Here is a 19,338-nt window from a genome sequence, read left to right as displayed (position 1 = left end):
TAAATTTCGCACCTGTCAGGCCAGCTGAACCTAAAGTGCTATTGAATTCTCCAAAAAAAATCCCTTGAAGACCCAAAAAAATATCCCTCCAAACTATAACATTCCCACCGTTGGAAGGATAACGGACGCAAGGCAACCGAGGCAGAATAGCGGCTCTCCTGACCACTAGAGGGCAGCAGGCAACCGGTCAGCGGCAATGGTCATTCCAAGTTTTCTAAGCCACAAAGATGTCGGCCAGGATAAATGGCATTTTGCTTATCTTCTCGGTGAGGGGAGAGGGGAGATGAAACCAGGAATATCAATAACTTTTAAATCCGTGTTTCTCAACCTGGGCATTTTTTAAGATGTGTGGACTCCAACTCCCAGAATTCCCTAGCCAGCACCTAACCAATTCCCAGAATTCTCCATGCAAGGCTGAGGCATTCTGGGAGTTGAAGTCCACACATCTTTAAAAAAAAAAAAAGATGTCCAGTTTTAGAAACAAGTCATTTAAATCAGGGGTCTCCAACCTTGGCAACTTTAAGCCTGGTGGACTTCCAACTCTCAAAAGGTCCCCAGCCAGCTTTGCTTTGCCGGCTGGGGAATTCTGGGAGTTGAAGTCCACAAGTCTTAAAAGTTGCCAAGGTTGGAGACCCCTGGTTTAAATGAATGCTTTAGCTTCATCCTCCCCTTAAAATCCAGGACAAACAATAGAAGCATTCCATCTCAATCCTTCCAGGAATCTTTGGAGATAACAGAACCCGCGAAGGATGGGGCTGGCATCATAGGGTCTCAAAGCTTATCCCCAATTTAATAAGAACAACCGAAAAGCAAGAGGTTCTTGGGCAAGTTCTTACAATATGACAGTTGGGGAAGTAAGTTGGGGAAAGTTGGAGAAGTAAGGAGGATCAGCACCAGAAAAGATAATTCATGGGCATTCAATGTGTGTGTACACTTATGCAACCCATTCCTGCCCTCCCGCAATTGCGCAGGACGGGACAGGTGCATTGTTAATGATCCACCCCTGCAGATATATCTCCCATTACAGTATTAGCTGATATCCAAGGATGTATGGTCTCTGTGCAATCGGTAGGAGAAAACCAAGTTTTAACAGGATAACAGAGTTGGAAGAGACCTTGGAGGTCTTCTAGTCCAACTCCTTTCCAGAGCAGGAGACTTTATTATACCATTTTAGACAAATGTCTGTCCAATCTCTTTAAAAGCCTCCAGTGATGGAGCCCCCACACCTCCTGCAGGCAAGCTATTCCATTAACTCTTCTCACCTTTAGAAAATTTATCCTTAGTTCTAGGTTGGTTCTTTCCTTGATTAGTTTCCATCTACCGCAAAGATCTTCAAACTTGGCAAGTTTAAGACTTGTGGACTTCAACTCCCAGAATTCCTGAGCTAACATGACTGGAGGAGGAATTCCGGGAGTTGAAGTCCACAAGCCTTAAAGCTGTCAAGTTTGAAGACCCCTGATCTTCTGCTTCTTGTCTTCCCTTCTGGTATTTTGGAAAATTAAGTTGACTCCCTCTTCTTTGTGGCAGCCCCTTAAATACTGGAATGCTGCTATCATGTCACCCCTAGTCCTTCTTATCACTAGGCTAGACATCCCCCATTCCTGCCACCATTCTTCATCCTACACTTCACCCTCCAGTCCCTTAATCATCTTCATTGCTCTTCTCTGCACTCTTTCTAGAGTCGTTTGGAAACACACCCTGGTTGCAAAGCACAAAGAAGAGTGAAAGGAGATTTTGGTATCATCATAAGGGTAGTACCTTGAGGAGCCAAAAACTTTCAGAGGCCTTTCTTCTAAACTAAAATTAAATTACTAAACTAAAAGCTAAGCCTAAACCTTTTCTAATTTCGTTACTGGCCTTGTCACCATTGAAAAGTTTTGGCCCAATTTGGATCCCTGTTCTTGATGTCATCAGGTTGGTGACCACCAACGCTATTATTTTGATCTCACTGTTGTTGTCAGCCGCGGATGGCTCTCCTGAGAAAATACTGTCAGATACCAACATTTTTAAATCATCCATATGCCCAGCAATAACACTAGGAAGTTTACATATTTTCCTTTTGGCCAACTGAGGATTTCCAATCCGTTGGATTAAAAAAATGGCAAAACTTCTTGTTTTTCTTGAAGGAAACCCTCAATTTTATGTCTTCTAAACAGAGGGCTGGATAAATGGACCTAACCCTTTGAGATTAAAACCCTCATCGTTTCAGATAGTCTTGACCAAAACGGAGAAACCATTTTTCACTTGTGGCTTTATGCTCCATCACAACAGCTATGGTTTCTCGATCTCCACAACGCAGGTTCTTCCTCTCTTGTGGACATGTGTACAAGGGGCACAACTTCCACAGCAACAGCCTGTGTCATTTAAGGTGTCATTTTCCCCCTCACCTGCCAGCAAACAAGCTGCCTTTATTTATTTATTTTTTGAGCAAGGATCGGCGATCCCTTCGATCCAGTTTTCTGGAAGCGGAACGAGAATCTCTTGGAGAAGACAACGTGGAGGACTGTGCTAAAAACCCAAGAGAAACAAACTGCGGGGGGAATACCAGTTGGGAGAAAAGCAACTCCCTGGAAAGCTTTTTCAAGCAGGGCCGTCTAGTAGAAGAGGGAGATATATGAACACACACCAGCCACATCGGTGGGGGTTCAACGTTACGGACAATAGTTTGGATGTAAGGTGTAGGAACAAGACTCTTAAAAGACACAGAGGAGGACAGGACACCGACGAATCGCAGTCCCCAACAAGTAAAGACGAACAGGAGATGCTTGTGGTTCCACCACACTCCCAAAAGGGACAGTAAAGACACAAGCTTTGTTGGGATGCGTCAGGTTTCCTCTGCACCGGACACAGGGATGATGAGAGTCCGTCCTCAAGAGTTACTTCTTGTTAGCAATCCGTCTCTTCCGAGTGGCCAGCATGTCATAAAAAGGATCCTTGCTGATGCTTGCCCTGAATGAAAGAAAATAATTATAATAAATCATTAGGCTAGGTTTGCACTCTTAACACCCGTGGTTTTCAACCTCGGCAGTTTTAAAATGTGTGGACTGGGGGGATTCTGGAAGTCCACCATCCTATAATTGCCAAGGTTGAAAAATTCTGCCTGGACCCATAACAAACTAAAGGACTATTCTGACCCAAGCCTTGTTCAAATTAAACAAACACAAACTGTGTATAAAAGCAAACCTTTTTTAATGCGGCACTGGGAATTCTTTGCATTCCCAGCCAAGAGTGATTTAAACCTAATTATCTGAGATAAAAGCAAGCCCTTTCAAGGTTGTAAAAGGCTGCCAAGAACAGAAGTCTAATTACTGATAAATATCCACCAACAGAAGTTTCAAAAACAAACCAGAGTTAGCAGAGCTTCAATGAAGATTCGGAGTCTAAAGAACTTCATTGCTTCCTGCAAAGAACACATCCCCGAGGGCTGGTTTTTATGCCGGCGAACCACAACAAGGACAAGCCACTGCTTCTATATGGACCTTGGGCAATTACTTTCCACTTTGTTTCTCAAACGCTAAGTACTTTTGGCTAAAATATACTCCCTTCCCAAGTGTCTGTTGGAAAGGTTGTAAGTTGAGGATTAACTGCAATTAGTCCTCGACTTACAACAGTTCATTGAATGACCGTTCAAAGTTACAAAGGCAGTGAAAAAAAAGAGTAACTTTTTCACACAACCGTTGCAGCATCTCCATGGTCACACGATCAAAATTTGGACAGTTGGCAACTGGGTCCTATTTACGACGTTTGCAGGGTCCCAGGGATCATGGGGATCCCTTTTTGTGACCTGACAAGCAAAGTCCATAAGGAAGCCAAATTCCCTTAACCACCATGCTCCTAACTTAACCACTGCAGTGATTCACTTAACAACTGTGGCAAGGAAGGTTGTAATATGGAACAAAACTCACTTAACAAATGTCTGACTTAGCAACTTAAATTTTTGGGCTCAATTGTGGTGGTAAGGCCACTGCACCACAACTTTACAGCTGGGCTTTCCCTGCAGCTGGCCTTGTGCTACTCGTCTTTCCATGAATAAAGTCCTCACTTGATGGATTTAATCCACTCTTCTTTTTCTTCAGGCGTGGGAGCCGATATCCTGTACACCACGTGGTTGCCCTCAACCACCCGGCCATCCGCTTCAGTCTTGCACGCTTTGATCACCTGTCCTTTGTAGCTGGGGTTGTACAGCTCAAAGCAATTCTAGGGAACAAACCACAGGCCAGCATTGACATTTTAACCTCCGTTTGGCACAGAGTTCCTCTGCTGCAGAAGCCAGCATTCAACCAGAGCTTTCTTCGACCACTGTTGCTATATTTTACCTTCATAAATGTCATTCTCTTTTATATAAGTCAGGATCATTTCTTCAACCTAAGTGGTTTACAATTCAAATCCACGATTCCTAAGATGGCAATGTAGACTAAATAATGATCCGATCATCAAAAACAGATAAAAACTAGGAAGACACAGAAATCAGTGGAATGGTTACACATCATATGATGTGGTGATTGTAATGTTTTCAGATCTGAAGTTCTTAATTTTTCAGTTAATGGTAAAAAGCAGGGTTGTGAATAGCTCAAGAAAGTCAAGTTGATGCCTCAACCACATGATTGAAGCTCTGTTGGTCTATAAATGAATACATAAGAAATGATAAAGATGATTGATAGACAGACAGACAGAGATAGCTGATAGATAGTGATAGCAGATAGATAGATAGATAGATAGATAGATAGATAGATAGATAGATAGATAATAGATGGCTGATAGATTAGATAGATATAAATATAGATAGCTGATAGATAGATAGATAGATAGATAGATAGATAGATAGATAGATAGATAGCAGATATAGATAGCTGATAGATTAGATTCCTGTAACAATGACCGCCATCTTGATTTCTCTGAATACCATCCCTTCACATCTGTCCCCAACCCAATTGTGTATTAGCCATTTTCTATTCTATTTTAGCAGACTTTCACAATGCTAAGCAGTGGAGATGCACCTCTAGAACAAGAGTTTACCACTAAGTTGAAGGTTCAGAAAGCCGCGGGTGCATCTGTAAGACTGATTCAAAGGGAATCAAGAAGGATCCCTCTGGGAGAAAAGGATCTTTTGAAGAAGACGGGAGGAGGAGGGAGATCTTACTGGCTTTCTTGGATCCTCCACTTCCTTGATGCTGAGGTTTTCCAATGGAATGATTCCTCTGGGTTCTTTGTCCTAGGAATTTGGTGGAAAAAAGAACATCCAGTCAACCAGTTGAAATAGCTTGGCTGTGGAAGAAGGAATGTTGTTATTGACACCTACGAACCATACTCACTGTTGTGTATTCAAAATAATAGAGGCAGTTATCAGTCAGTATAAACCATCTCCTTTTCCACGTTTTCACACGTCCGCCTGAAAAAAAAAAACAAGACAAGCCACTCAGACGTATCATGAATGGGACAAAATAACCTGGTTACCGTGTTATTTCATTAAATGATTAGCCGTGTCAAAATTAGACAATTGAATGGAAAATGGATGTAGAAGTAGGGTTAAAATGAACACGAGGTTACTGAGACGCTCCTTTTCCAGAAAGGGTAGCTGGATCGATTTGCTGAGCTAAGCCAGGGTTTATTTAACTATGAATTGACAATCAAGCCACAGTTAGCTGGGTTCAGGCACAATACTCATCCACAGTTTGCCTACACCCATCGTCAACTGAGCTGCCTCTGGCTTGGTTCACACATCACTCTAAGCAAAATTCAGGTGACCTGACCTTCTAGCTTAACACAATGGGAAAATCCAACCACTATTAGGAAATACAGACTGGCTCTTTAGATGAAATATGGAGCAACTATGAAATGGAACTTTGAAATTGAAATTTATTGAGACTTTGGATTAACTGTGGGGTCCCTGGTGCTCTCTGAGCTTGTTAGTTTTCTTGTAGAAGTTTCACTATCCAGCTAGGTGACATCATCAGTGCTAGAAGGAAGTGATCAGGGTTTGTGTGGAGGAAGAGGAAGAGGAAAAGGAGGATTGTGGGGTCCTTGGTGTTCGTTGAGCTTGGTTGTTTCCTTCTAGAAGTTTCATTACCCAACCAGGTAACCTCATCAATGCGCTAATTCTCAGCCCAACCTATCTTACCAAACTATTGTGGGGATAAAATGAAGGTAAGCATTTTATGGACCCCCATCTTCCATTCCTGCTGGAATTGGAAGGACTAAGGGAAGGATGTTTTAGGAGTAAGCCAAAGCACTTCCATAACATTCATACGAATGTCTAATTCCCTGCCACCAACAGACCATATTGCATTATCTTAGTAGCAGGAACAGCCTTTTCCTGGTGGCAGATGAGTGAGGGCACCAAGCAAGGAAGTCCAGAAGAGAAACCCTCAAGATGGTGGAGAATTAGTGACGGAACCTGTGCACTCCTAGGAGCCACCCAAAACTCAATTTAATTGCACCAACTGGAGCCAACTCCCACTCAAAATCACTGGCAAAGACAAAAACCTTGGAAGTAGATTCAAAAGCCAGTGGCTCTTGCCAACAAGAACGAAGGAATAACTAGGATGGAACAATTCTTTAACTTCATTTGGAATCCAAGCCTCCCTTGATCTTTGAGAGCCAAATTCTTCCTTCGGAGACTATGCCAAAATCCACTTTTTTCTTCCTCAAATGTTTCCTTCTGCAAAAGAGCTCCGCGTTTTTTTTCTACCTTATTCTCGGTGCGCTTTAAGAATTCCTTCCACATTTCTCTACGTTAACGTTTTTCCACTGAAGGATTATTTAATGTCCAAAAGATCAGAAATGCTGGCCAGTCATTTGGATAAGCAAATAAAGCATTCCAAAAAAAGAGAGAGAGAGAGACGTTTTATCCTCTCCTGGTCAGGAAAACGCACCCGAGCGACCAAATTGTTCTTTTTTTTCAGCAGAAACGTCAGAGAACGCCAAAGAACGCATTCCAAACTTGGACATATTTATTTCCTGAGCAGAAGAGGAAGTAATTAAAACCAGACCTTGGCTGTTTACAAGAAAAGGTTTAGTCTCAGACAGTTGAGCTGAGTTGGGGCCAACAGACACTGTAATTTGGAATTTTTAAAATTGTCTTGTCCAGAGGGATCTGGACAAGATCCCTGGGATCTGTTGCTTGCAAAGGTTTTGTCCAGCTCCAACGTCTGCTGTAGGGATTTCGTTGCCTCTTCCACCCCTTCAATTGGCGCGCAATTAATCATTAAGCAATGTCTCCAAATTCACCCAAAATAAACTCGGGCGTTACCTTTCTTTTTTTCCCCCAGTTGAAGGAGAAATAGAATTTATTAAAAATATTTATTTTGGGCTAGAGAGAAGAATAAAAACCACAGCAAATGCAGACGAAGGAAAGTTTGAAAAAGGTAGAAGTTTTCCATGCTTCCCGGGGTTACGGAGAGTCCTCGAATTACAACCGATCGTTTAGTGACCGTGAAAACAGCACCGTGAAAAAATATATATTTATGACCAGTCCTTGTATTTACGTCGGTCACAGCAGTTAAAAGAACACTGGAAAAAAAATGACTTATGACTTATGACCGTCACAGCATCTCTAGCATCACATGATCAAAATTACAAAGGTCGCAACATCCGGGGATCGTGTGATCACCATTTATGAGCTTTTCAGTCAGCTTCTGACAAGAAAAGTCAATGGGAAAAACTGGTTCACTTAATGACCAGGTGATTGTGATTTGCTTAGCATCCCTGGCAAAAAAGGTCATAAAACCAGGTGTGCCTCTCTTAGCAATGGAAATCCTAATTGTCATAACCCGAGAACTACCTGTACATGAAAGCTGTGCAATGTAAAACTGCAAGCTTTACCCCGTCATAAAATATTAAGAGAATCAGGTGGACTTTAAAAGTTTTCTGCAGGGCTTGGAAGGAAAAACAAAAACTTTTTTGCCGGTATCTTCTCTCAAATCTATTCTCTGTCAATGCAACCAGCACCTTTTAGAAGACTGAATTTAAACATCTAAAGAGATTCTCCGTCATCCAGAGGTCATGGTTTTCTTAAAGGTGCTTTTTTCAAGAAGCAACTGGACTTTCTTTTTCATTGAAGACGTTTCGCTTCTCATCCAAGAAGCTTCTTCAGCTCTGTCTGGATGGTGAGGAAGGGAAGGATTGATATACCTTGCAGGCAGCTGGTCATTTGCATCCTTTTACAGAGCCGCTGAGGCCACTTGGAGATTTGTCTTTGTCCTCAGGGACACCTGAGTAGTGCAAATGGGTGTGGAGAAACTACCCAGGTGAATTACCTGAGGACACAGATAAACTTCCAAGTGGCCTCAACGGGTCTCTGTAAGAATGCAAATGACCAGCTGTCTGCATGGAATATAAATCCTTCCATTCCCCAGCATCCAGTCAGAGCTGAAGAAGCTTCTTGGATGAGAAGCGAAATGTCTTCAAAGAAAAAAACCAGAAAGTCCAGTGGCCTCTTAAAAAAGCATCTTTGGGACCGAATTTAAACATTTGCTGGGGCTTATTTAGGAAAAAAGGGCGGGAATGGCGTTTTCTCAGTCCTGATCTTGGAGCGAAAACCTCCTTTTTGTGATCCGTGAGAAGGCAGATTTGCCAAAGGATAAAACAAACCTCAGATTTCTGGCTAAGGTTTCTGGCAATCCGGCCACGAGGAGGAGGAAAACCATCTGCAATTCATTACATCGTTTTCCATCCTCCTCCGTAGCATTAAAATAGGGCAGTAGACAGTTCCTGCCTCTGACACGGATGAGAGTTAAACTCTGAAAGAAGTCAACAGTAAGTTGGAAGTTAACTGGGAAAGAAAACCCACAACCTGGGCAGATCGACCCGCGAAACCTGAATTTGTAACCAAGCCCTTTTCAATAGAACAGCAGAGCTTGGATTGTTAATTTTATTTATTTATTTGATTTGCCAATTGCTTGCAAGATAATAGATATAGTTATTATTACCTTTATTGTCAGAGTACGTGTGTACAATGAGATTGGCTGAGCTTCCCTTCATGCACACACACACACACACACACACACACACACACACCTCGCAACACAACTCACAGTGAGGACAGAAGTCCCTGACCCAGTTCCAATCTTATTACACTATGTGACCTTATTGCACAATGCCCCAGCCCTGCAAGTCTATCCTACTATGTTGACATGAAGTTATTTTCCGTCCAGGAGTCTGACAGCCCACAGGTAGAAACTGTTCTTCCGCCTGTTGGTGCGGCTGGCTGTGCTTTCTATCTCCCACCCGATGGTAGGAGAGTGAAGAAGTGCTGACTGGGGTGTGAGTTGTCCCTGAGGATTTTCCTCACTCTTCTAAGGCAGCGAGCCCTAGCGAGGTCATCTAGTGGTATCAGGGAACAGCCCACAATGTTTTCTGCTGTACTCCCCACCCTCTGTAGTGTCTTTCTATCCGCGGCTGTCAGGCCAGCATACCACACCGTCACGCAATATGTGAAGACGCTTTCTATTGTGGACCGGTAAAAGGAGGTCATCGGTCGTTGTTGCACTTTATTCTTTCACAAGACGCTGAGGAAATGGAGTCTCTGTTGGGCCTTTCTGACCACCTGGGTTGTGTTGATTTTCCAGGTAAGATCTTCGCTGAGGTGGACTCCCAGGAATTTAGGTATAGGTATAAACATGAGTAAGAATACAGGTACGACTAAATAGGGACAATAGGACAGAGGTGGTAGGCATGATTGTTTGCTTGTGCACGCCCCTCACAGACCTCTTAGGATTATTCATTAATAATTGTCTACTCTTTCGTCAGAGTCTGGATGACTTTGGAGAAGTTCTACTTTGCAATAGTGGCAAATATCTGTAGCTGGGGTGTAATAGGATGAGGGTGAAAGTTCGTTCTCCGAGCTTGTGGGTTGGTTTCCAAAGGATTCGTTACCAGGTGGAGTTTACACTATGTCATGCCCTTGGTGGAGACTGACTCTGAGGAAGAGGAGGAACAGCCAACAGGGAGTGGAAGGGTGACTCCGGATGTTGTGGAGGAGGCTGGAGAAGGGCAGAGGCTGGTTGAGCAGTCAGAGGAGGACCCAGGGTCATCCCCTCTCCATCCTAGGGCACGCAGGGAGGAGAAGATAAGGGGGAGACGTGGTCTCCTCGGGAGGAGAGGGCCTTGATCCTCTTCATGGGCTGCAGCTGTGACAACTGAATAAGAGTTTGGACCTGCGTACTGGCGAACGCTGGAAACAAATCATGTAAATATCTCTAGTTTATAGTTCCTCTCTTGAGTTTGGCGTCCTTCCCAGTGTATGTTATCTGTGGACGTCCTCCAGCCCTTATTTTGCCTGGTTTGTGTTGTTTTTTTCCTTCTTCAGGTAACTGTGTGGGAGTTTTTTTCGTCTTCTGTCAAAGATATTCGGAGCTTGGAAGCAGACTGAAGGAATAAAAGGGGCTTCACCTGTTTTCTGTGGCTGCGTTTGGTTTGTATCCCACCCTGGGTCATCACACACTAGCCTGGTAATGAAATGTTCAGAAACCAACCCACGAGCTCAGAGAACAAACCTTCACCCTCAATCTCTAGTTTGGTTAGAAGCAGGGGTGGGATTCAAATTTTTAACAATTTGTGGGTGTGGCTTAGGTGGTGGGCATGGCTTGATGGGTTGACATAGCTTGGTGGTCATGTTATTGGCTGGGTGTGGCCAACTCAATATAATTCATATCGAGGCACACATCTCCTCGCCCGGCCTCTTATGACTGTGGGGATGCTGCAACAGTCGTAAGTGTGAAAAATGGTCATAAGTCACTTTTTTTCAGTGCCATTGCAACTTTGAATGGTCACTCCACACAAGCAAAGTACCAGCAAAAGAGGGGGGAAAAACTCCAGAGATGTTCCTGAGACAGGAAATCTAGTCCTGCCAAGAATATAATAAGGGTTAACGGAGTGGCAGTTTCTGTAAGCAACACCAGAATGTTTCCTTCCTGCCTTCCTTACAGGATTAGCCCAGTAATTTCTTTTAACAACCGGTTCTCCGAACTGCTTAGAATGTTAACAACTGGTTCTAGCGAATAGGTGCGAACTGGTAGAATCCCACCCCTGGTTAAAAGTGTCCATTTTGGGGCTGTGCAAACAACCAAGATTCCAGGTAGACCTGGAGTTGTAGAGCCCTCAGGTTCCTTTCTGAAAATCCAAGATTAAAACATACACAAAAAAATGTCTGAATTTTTGAAAAATTGTGATGGCCAATTTCAAGGTTTTTGCTGAAGGTAAGATGAGTAAGTAAGCACTCACCATTTTTGATACTTCAGCTTTATGTTTCCTGTGGGAAAAAGTCACTGTGCCTTGAGTTATAGAGCAGACCTGAATTTTTAATTAAAATATATATTTAAAATGTGGGGAGGTCCCCCACTATAACTTCTGCCTAATAAGATAATCTTCTGGTTTCCTGCAAAAACGATTCCAGAATTCCTCTACAGATGGGAGAATTGTGTGTACATGAATTACCCTTTATTGTAATTATATAAACTTTTCCTTGCCCGAATTCTTCCCGTTGGTAATCTACCAACCTTGAAAAGACCAGTAACAAATCCATAACTCTCCCATAACTGTTTTATTCTGACAACTGATAAGTACAACCAAGACAGTATTTTTAAGAGCTGTTCCTCAGGGATCAAACATAGAAAAGAAAGATACCAATAACTAGGGTACAAACAGAAATATACTACACCAATACCACACTTTAGCAAACTAACATGAGAGTGTCCGTTATTAACAAATGTCCATTAAATAAGAATCTCCCGTGTCAATACGCATTGTTGACATCCATTTCTGACCCTGGAATAAGGACACGTTTATGCCAATGGCATTAATTGGAGCTGGAATTTAGCCTGTTCCATACAAAAAAAAAATCTGTTGCAGCAAAATCCAAGGAATTGAGATTTTATAAATAAAGGGGAATTAGGATGCTACCTTGGTGCTCTAATTCCAGAAAGATCAAACTCCACACACTATCAAACTGCCGTAAATCAAGTTGGTCAGTTGGAAGGGTGTTAAGATGTTACCAAGGACTCAGTCATTTGCTAATGGTTCCTGCGGGCTTTGCCGGGCCATTTAGTGACAAGCAGAGAAATGTCAGGAAACGGATGCTGAGGAAGGATTAAAGGAAAGCAGAAGCAAGCAAGAGAAGATGAAAAGAGAGATACCTACCTCCTAACGCAGAATAAGAAGAGACAGCCAGTCACAGAACAGAAAGGTGATAGATCTCAGCCCAAAAGGAAAACAAGAAGGGCACATGTAAACCACTCGTTTCCTCCCCAAAAAATCAGAACCCCAAATCAAACCAACAGAAAGGCACAAATAACAAGAATGGGGGGGAAAAAAACCAGAAGACATTCAGGTATAAAAGGAAAATGTTTGCGTGCTTCCTGGTAGCTAACCAGTGGTAAAAAGTACATTACAGGCTACATGTTGATGAGAGGTCATTTAAACCCAACTGAACTTTGGAGGAATGGGCTTGGATGCTAGGGAAAAAAAAGGGGGGGGCAGCATGCTTTCAGGGTGAGATTGGGAAGCTCAGAAATCCAATTCCACCTCTCGGCATAAAATCATCCAAAAGGAGGAATTTTTTTCTAGGGAAGTAATGATTTCAGCAGAAAGGGATAATGCCGCCATTCGGTGTGATTTCTAGCCCAGCAGTGGAAGGGCGGAAAGGAAAAAAAGACAAACCAACCATCGGCCGAGGAAAAAGCTGAGAGGGAAGAATTGACCCACTAACCTAATTTCAGGAGCCAGCCTTCTCGATCTGGATTAAAAAGGTATGGGTTAAATCGTTCCCATCGTCTTCCGGAATCTTAAAGGGCTCGTTTTTAATGCTTTCGTATAAATTCTGGAAGAAACCAGAGGGCAGAGAAGGTTAATGCCACAAATACGGATTCTGGGTCAAGTGCAAAGGATCAGGGGCCGTACATTAATTTGCAGTTCAGAAGATTCATTGCTCAAGTCTCTACAAAAGAAGCTAGTCAACTAAAGTTCAAATCTGAATTGGTGCCAGATAAGGGTCGATGGAATTCGAGAGAGGTTGGACATGGACCGTTTGTGGGAACATAATAACTCTAGACTAATGACTCACTTAACTCCACTCCCCCAGCTCTGCCGACTGCATCCTGTCAATCAAGAATTATTTTTTCTTGGAGAACCAAGAAAATCTGGAGTTAGGATATGTGACAACTTCAACCAGTAGTTGTTAAGCACTTGGACATGAAACATAGCTTGGCATATAACCAAAATTTAGATGTTGTATAGCCTGGGGAAATATTGCCTTCACAGGGCAAACTCATTCTCTCTTTCCAGTAGAAAGCTTCCCACTCTGAAGAATTCAAGGGCATCTGTGTATATTTCTCAGAAACCTTTGAAGACTTGGTGGGATGAATAAATAATAGGACCAATAATAATACTAATAATGAACAAAATATAAAGACCTTCAAATAGAGGTAGAGCAACTGTGGTCAAAGAAAGCAAAGATAACATCAATAAGGAGGTACAATTGTTTTGGGTACAATCTCAAAACAATTGGACACCATTTGAACATCATTGGCATTGACAAATTCCCCATCGGTCAATTGCAAAAGGCAGCTTGACTCAGAACAGCTGACATCCTGCAATAATCTCTTTAACACCATCCAACGTCTACAGCTGCCTATTCCAGATCCTTGGAAATAGGTGGATTAAAAACGCCAAATCCTGTTTAAACATCTGGCTGGTTCTGCAGCAAGCCATAATACTAATAATTTGTTAACTGGAGCCCTGTTTGAACAATCATTGGCATTGACAAAATCCCCATCAGTCAATTGCAAAAGGCAGCTTGACTCAGAACAGCTGAACATCCTGCCACGATCCCTTTAACATCATCATACATTCACATCTGCCTATCCTTGGACCTTGAGAAGAACTCAATAGGGGGACAAAAATGCTCATCTAAACACCTGCCTGACTGCGCAACCAACCACAATAATAATGGAACTAATAGTAGCAGGAATCCCACCATAGGGTCATAGGATAAGAGGGTTGGCATCGATTCTCTGCGGAGATCTAACGTCCCATGTTGAGAACGCTGTTGTGTTGGTTTCTACAGTCATCATGCCAAGAGTTGATTCCTTGGCCATCCTTCATGAACACGCCATCAGGTGTTCATCCTGTTTGCAAAGCCACTCACCCGTAGCAATTCTTCCGGGAGGTCTCCTCCCTCGTTAATCCCTCTGTTCATAGATATAAACCTCTCTGCTGTTGGCTTGTCTCTCACGTTGTGGTTGTGTAGACTGGTGTTCAACATGATGATTGCAAAGGAGAGGACGTAGCAGGTATCTGGAGAACGGGAGATCAAAGCAAAACGTTTGTTCCTCACAGCTGCTTGTAAAAACCAGCCTCTGGTTGCTAAGCTAAACAGTTGTTAAGTGAGTTTTGCCCTCATTTTTACGAATTTTCTTGCCACCGTTATTAAGCGAATCACTGCAGCTTTTAAGTTAGTAACCTGGTCGTTAAGTGAATCGGGCTTCCCCATGGACTTGGCTTGTCAGAAGGTTGCAAAAGGGGATCACATGACCCCTGGACACTGCAATGGTCATAAGTATGAACCTGCCGCCAAACACCTGAATTTGGATCCCATAATCATGGGGAACCTACCAAGGCCGTAAGTGGGAAAAATGGCCGTAAGTCCCTTTCTCAGTGCCGTCGTAACTTTGAACAGTCACTAAATGAACTGTAGTAAGTCAAGCATTACCCGTAGGCGGCCAATTTCCCTGCCTTCCAACCCCAGTTGCTCTAAAGAGGTTTACAAACACCTTCCAAAATAAAACCCTTCAATAGTTGTTACCTGTGATGACCTGGGGCGTGACACAAAGGCAACACAGTCAGATAATCTCACATTTGCTCCCAGCAGCTGCCGCACTCAGCATGCATTTCTTTTAAACTCTCTTCCCAGCTGTGGCTAATGAAGGGGATCAGGGCCCTTTCCTCCCCCATAAGCCATGCAACTCATGTTGCTCCCTTTTCCGTTCCTCCCTGCGTGCCCTAAGATGAAGAGGGGGTGGGCCTGGGTCTTCCTCTGAATGCCCTCTGCCTTGCTCTACCTCTCCCCTGCTCTGCCCAGCCGGACTTTGCCCTTCCCCAGTTTCCTCCACAACCAACGGAGCCACACTCCCACTCCCTGTAGTTGTTCATCTTCCTCCTCAGATTCAGACTCCAACAGGGGCATGACATTACCAATGACAACAGCCGGCCAAGTTATTACAATGCCAAACATGTTGAAGCTTGCAGGATGTGGGAGTCCAAATCAATAAAGAGAAATACAGGTAGGAAAGGCCACACCCACTCACCTGTAGACTGGAAGACCCCAGGGTTGCAAAGGCAATAGCGTGAAGCAAACGCCTCCATCATGCGGTCTATTTTTTGAGCTTCACCCGGCAGCCTAAAACTCCACAGGAATTGCCTGCAAAGATAGAAAAGAGCCTTTTGTAAATAGCCTTTCGCCCCCCTTCTACTCGTATTTTTAGCCCTCTTTTTTCCAACAGCCTCTTAAAAAAAGATTTATTACCGTAATGCTTGGACGAGATTGAGATCCACAAACTCATGAAGTTCAACAAAAGCCTGAAGTACTTTAATATTAAAGTCATCCCTGTAAAAGGAAAGATGAAGAAGTTGGAATAGCAACTGTTTAATTCAATATTCACATGTCGGGCTTTTGAGGTTGGTGGGTTATTTTAATTTTGCTTTATTGTTTTAATTGGCCTGTTACCAAGCTACAGTCACTGGTCCAAACCAGGAAACCACCAACAATAATCTTTAAGAAATGGTCTTTATTATTAGCTAATTGGAAAAGTGCACAAGTTGGGGGAAGAGGAGGACTATATGGTCATTGATGCTCTTTGAACTTGGTGTGAGGTTTGGGAGGAGGAGGAGGAGGAGGAGAAGTAGAAAGGAGGAGGAGGAAGATGAGAAGACAGGAGGAGGAGGAGAGAGAAGGAGGAGGAAGTAGGGAAGAAGGAAAAAGGAGGAGGAGGAAGAGGAGGAGGATTGTATGGTCCTTGATGCTCTCTGAGCTTGGTTGTTTTCTTGCAGACATTTCATTACCCAGTTAGGTAACCTCATCAGTGCTAGAAAGGAGTGGGGTTTGTGGGGAGGAGGGGGAGGAAGACAGCAGGAGGAGAAGGAGAGAGAAGGAGAACAAAGAAGGGAGAAAGGAGGAGGAGGAGGAAGAGGAGGAGGACGATGATGACTTTGTGGTCTTTGGTGCTCTCTGAGCTTGGCTGTTTTCTTGCAGACATTTCATGACCCAACTAGGTGACATCATCAGGGCTAAAATGGAGTGAGGCTTGTGAGGAGGAGGAGGAGGAGGACTTTTTTGTGGTCCTTGGTGCTCTCTGAGCTTGGATTTTTCTTGCAGACATTTTATTACCGAACTAGGTAACATCATCAGTGCACTGATAAGATTACCACTGATAATGTTACCTGCTTTGTAATAAAACGTCTGCAAGAAAACCACCAAGCTCAAATAGCACCAAGAACAGCTCAAAGACATAGACATCCGATGACACAGACAACCATGAAACAGGAACAACTGAGACCCCATCTCCTTCCTTTCAGTGAGGTGAGAAGCCCACCATTAAGACAATGATTCATCATCATTTAATCATGGCCAACACGAAGCCCTGCAATTCACAGGGTGTGTCTGAAAGGCATAAGCAGATTAAAATGTGATGGCTCCGCTTCCCTCTAAAACCGAGTAGGTGGAATTTTATTTTATTTTATTTTTTTGCGGGCGGTTTCCTAAGGGAGCCCGACAAACCTTTCCAAGAATTTTAATTAATACGTCGAAAAAAACCATTCTTTAAACAAGCCGGTTGTTGTGTAAATACTAGGGAGCCTTTTGCCAAGAGGAAATGAACGTGGTGGATTCAAAGGCAGGTTGTTGTTTTTTTTTAAATTGGACACAATCCGATCAACAACAACAACCATAATGCAATTTAGCAAGGAGGCTCCGGGAGGATTCCTTTGGAGAGAGATTTCGAGACCTTCACTATGTCACTAAGATCTTGAGATCTTTTATTTATTTATTTTATTTGTTTGTCGAGCATGTATTAAATAACAGACATAAGTATAAACACGATTATTAATACATGAAATGTATTAAAAGGGAACAGTGGGAACAATCAACCCATGGAACAGAAGTTGCCCTCGGAAGTTGTGGGAGCGCCATCACTTGAGACTTTCAAGAAGAGATTGGACCGCCATTTGTCAGAAATGGTGTAGGGTCTCCCGCTTGGGCGGGGGCGGGTTGGACTAGATGACCTGCAAGGTCTTTTCCAACTCTGTTATCTGTTATTAGGACAGGGATGGTAGGCACGTTGGTGTGCTTATGCATGCCCTCTTCCAGACCTCTTAGGAATGGAGGTGAGGTCCACGGTAGACAGTTTAAAGTTAAAAGTTTTGGGGGGTTGAGGATGTAACCACAGAGTCAGGGAGTCTATTCCAGGCATTGACCACTCTGTTGCTGAAGTCTTATTTCCTGCAACCGAGTTTGGTGCAGTTTACCCTGAGTTTGTATCTATTGTGTGCTCGTGTATTGTTGTGGTTGAAGTTGTAGTAGTCATTGACAGGTAGGACATTGCAATGGATAATTTTATGTACTACGCTTAGGTCGCACTGAAGTCGGCGTAGTTATAGGTTGTCTAAGCCTAAAATTTTAAGTCTGGTGGCACAAGGTATTCTGCTACGAGTAGAGGAGTGGAGGACTCTTCTCGTGAAGTATTTCTGGACTTTCTCGACTGTATTTCATATCAGATATACAATGTGAGTTCCAGACAGATGAGCTGTATTCGAGAATTGGTCTAGCAAATGTTTTGTATGCTCTAGTTAGTAGTACAATATTACCGGAGAAAAAGCTACCATCCAGTCAGAGCTGAAGAAGCTTCTTGGATGAGAAGCGAAACATCTTCAAAAAGAAAAAAAAAACAAGGAAGTCCAGTTGCCTCCTGAAAAAAAAAGCACCTTTGGGACAAGCGTGACCTGGAGGCCTGAGAATCTCTACAGACTTGAAGGAAACTTGAGGTTCTAAGTCCCTGTTCATCGCGAGGAGATACCCAGCCAGGACTGGCCTCCACTTACCTTTCACCGAGATAATCGCCAATAACGGTTTTATTAAGCCCCTCCCCTTTATACAGGAATTGAGCGATGTCTTCTGGCGTGTTCTGCAGGAGATCGTTTTCAAGAAGAAACTGGATCCCCTAAAGCAGCAGGAGAAAAAAATAATAAAAATAAAAGGAAGTTGAGAATCCAGCCTTTTGTTGCTCTTTTTTTTTCTATAAAAAAATAGGCGGGGCTTCAGTCAGATGGCAGCCATCTTGACTTTTTTGACCATCCCCTGCAGATGCCGTTGACTGTTTGGACAAATTTTACCAGTTCAAATAATTGTGGGAAAGAACGGGGAAGTCAGGAAGCAGAGAAAATTAGTTTTGTGTTTCTTATTTTCTTGTATTTCCAAGTGATAAAAGATCTGAGGGAAGATAGTCTCAAAAACTCATCCAGCTATCAAACTCCCTAGGAAACCTCATGGTTGGGTCTACACATTGCTAAATACCTGTCATGCCCCTGTTGGAATCTGATTTGGAGGGGGAGGCCGAGCAGCTGACAGGGAGTGGGGAAGGGCAAAGGCCAGCTGGGCAGAGCAGGGGAGAGGTAGAACAAGGCAGAGGGAATTCAGAGGAAGACCCAGGCCCACCCCCTCTTCATGCAGGGAGGAACGGAGAAGGGAGCAACATGACTTGCGTGGCTTACAGGGGAGGAAAGGGCCCTGATTCCCTTCATTAGCTGCAGCTGGGAACACAGTGTTTGAAAAGGGAAGCTACGCACAGCAAGTTATTGGAAGCAAACCATGAATTATCTGGTATCATCGAGGTTTATGTGGGTTCCTGGCGTCTTCCCAACTGTGTGTGTTTGGCTGGCCTTTCAAGTCTGCAATTCCTTCTCCTGCCCTGTCAAGTTAATTACTGCAGCGTGGTTTGTTTGAATTTTTAGTTACAGTTTATATGTACTTTGTTTTCGGACTGAATTTTCTCCACTTAAAGGCTGTTCCTGAGAGAATTTTTCTCCAGCCGAAGGTAACCTGGACATTGGGGGAAAAGTTGGAGATATTTAAAGGGACTCTTCTTGCTTATTTAACTGTGTTGCCTTTGTGTCACATCCCGGGTCATCACAATACCGCACTAACTCATGGCTTGCTTTTAACCATGGTTTATTGAGCAAGGAAACATGTCTACCCAGGGCTACCTTATGGTTGGGTCTACACATTGCTAAATGCCATTCTAACTCATGGCTTGCTTTGAACCACAGTTTATTGAGCAAGGAAACTCGATCTAA

General features: G+C 43.3%; 1 protein-coding gene across 1 annotated transcript in view; it reads right to left on the bottom strand.

Moving 5' to 3' along the window:
* Positions 1-2,407: 2,407 nt before the first annotated feature.
* CYTH3 (cytohesin 3) overlaps positions 2,408-19,338 on the bottom strand; it is a 56,241-nt gene continuing 39,310 nt past the window's right edge. Inside the window, 10 exon segments of the mRNA XM_026687359.2 lie at positions 2,408-2,949; positions 4,043-4,197; positions 5,141-5,212; positions 5,313-5,389; positions 12,704-12,742; positions 12,745-12,814; positions 14,141-14,289; positions 15,300-15,412; positions 15,518-15,598; positions 18,088-18,206. Of these exon segments, the coding sequence (XP_026543144.2) occupies positions 2,877-2,949; positions 4,043-4,197; positions 5,141-5,212; positions 5,313-5,389; positions 12,704-12,742; positions 12,745-12,814; positions 14,141-14,289; positions 15,300-15,412; positions 15,518-15,598; positions 18,088-18,206 (948 nt within the window). The 3' untranslated portion in view covers positions 2,408-2,876.

This window comes from Notechis scutatus, chromosome 12, assembly GCF_049901735.1.
Source record: "Notechis scutatus isolate UNSWTSFEM ecotype Mainland chromosome 12, rNotScu1.2, whole genome shotgun sequence".
NCBI classification, from domain to species: Eukaryota; Metazoa; Chordata; class Lepidosauria; order Squamata; family Elapidae; genus Notechis; species Notechis scutatus.
The sequence above is the reverse complement of the archived record's forward strand: the minus strand, read 5'-3'. Positions and strand labels throughout refer to the sequence as shown.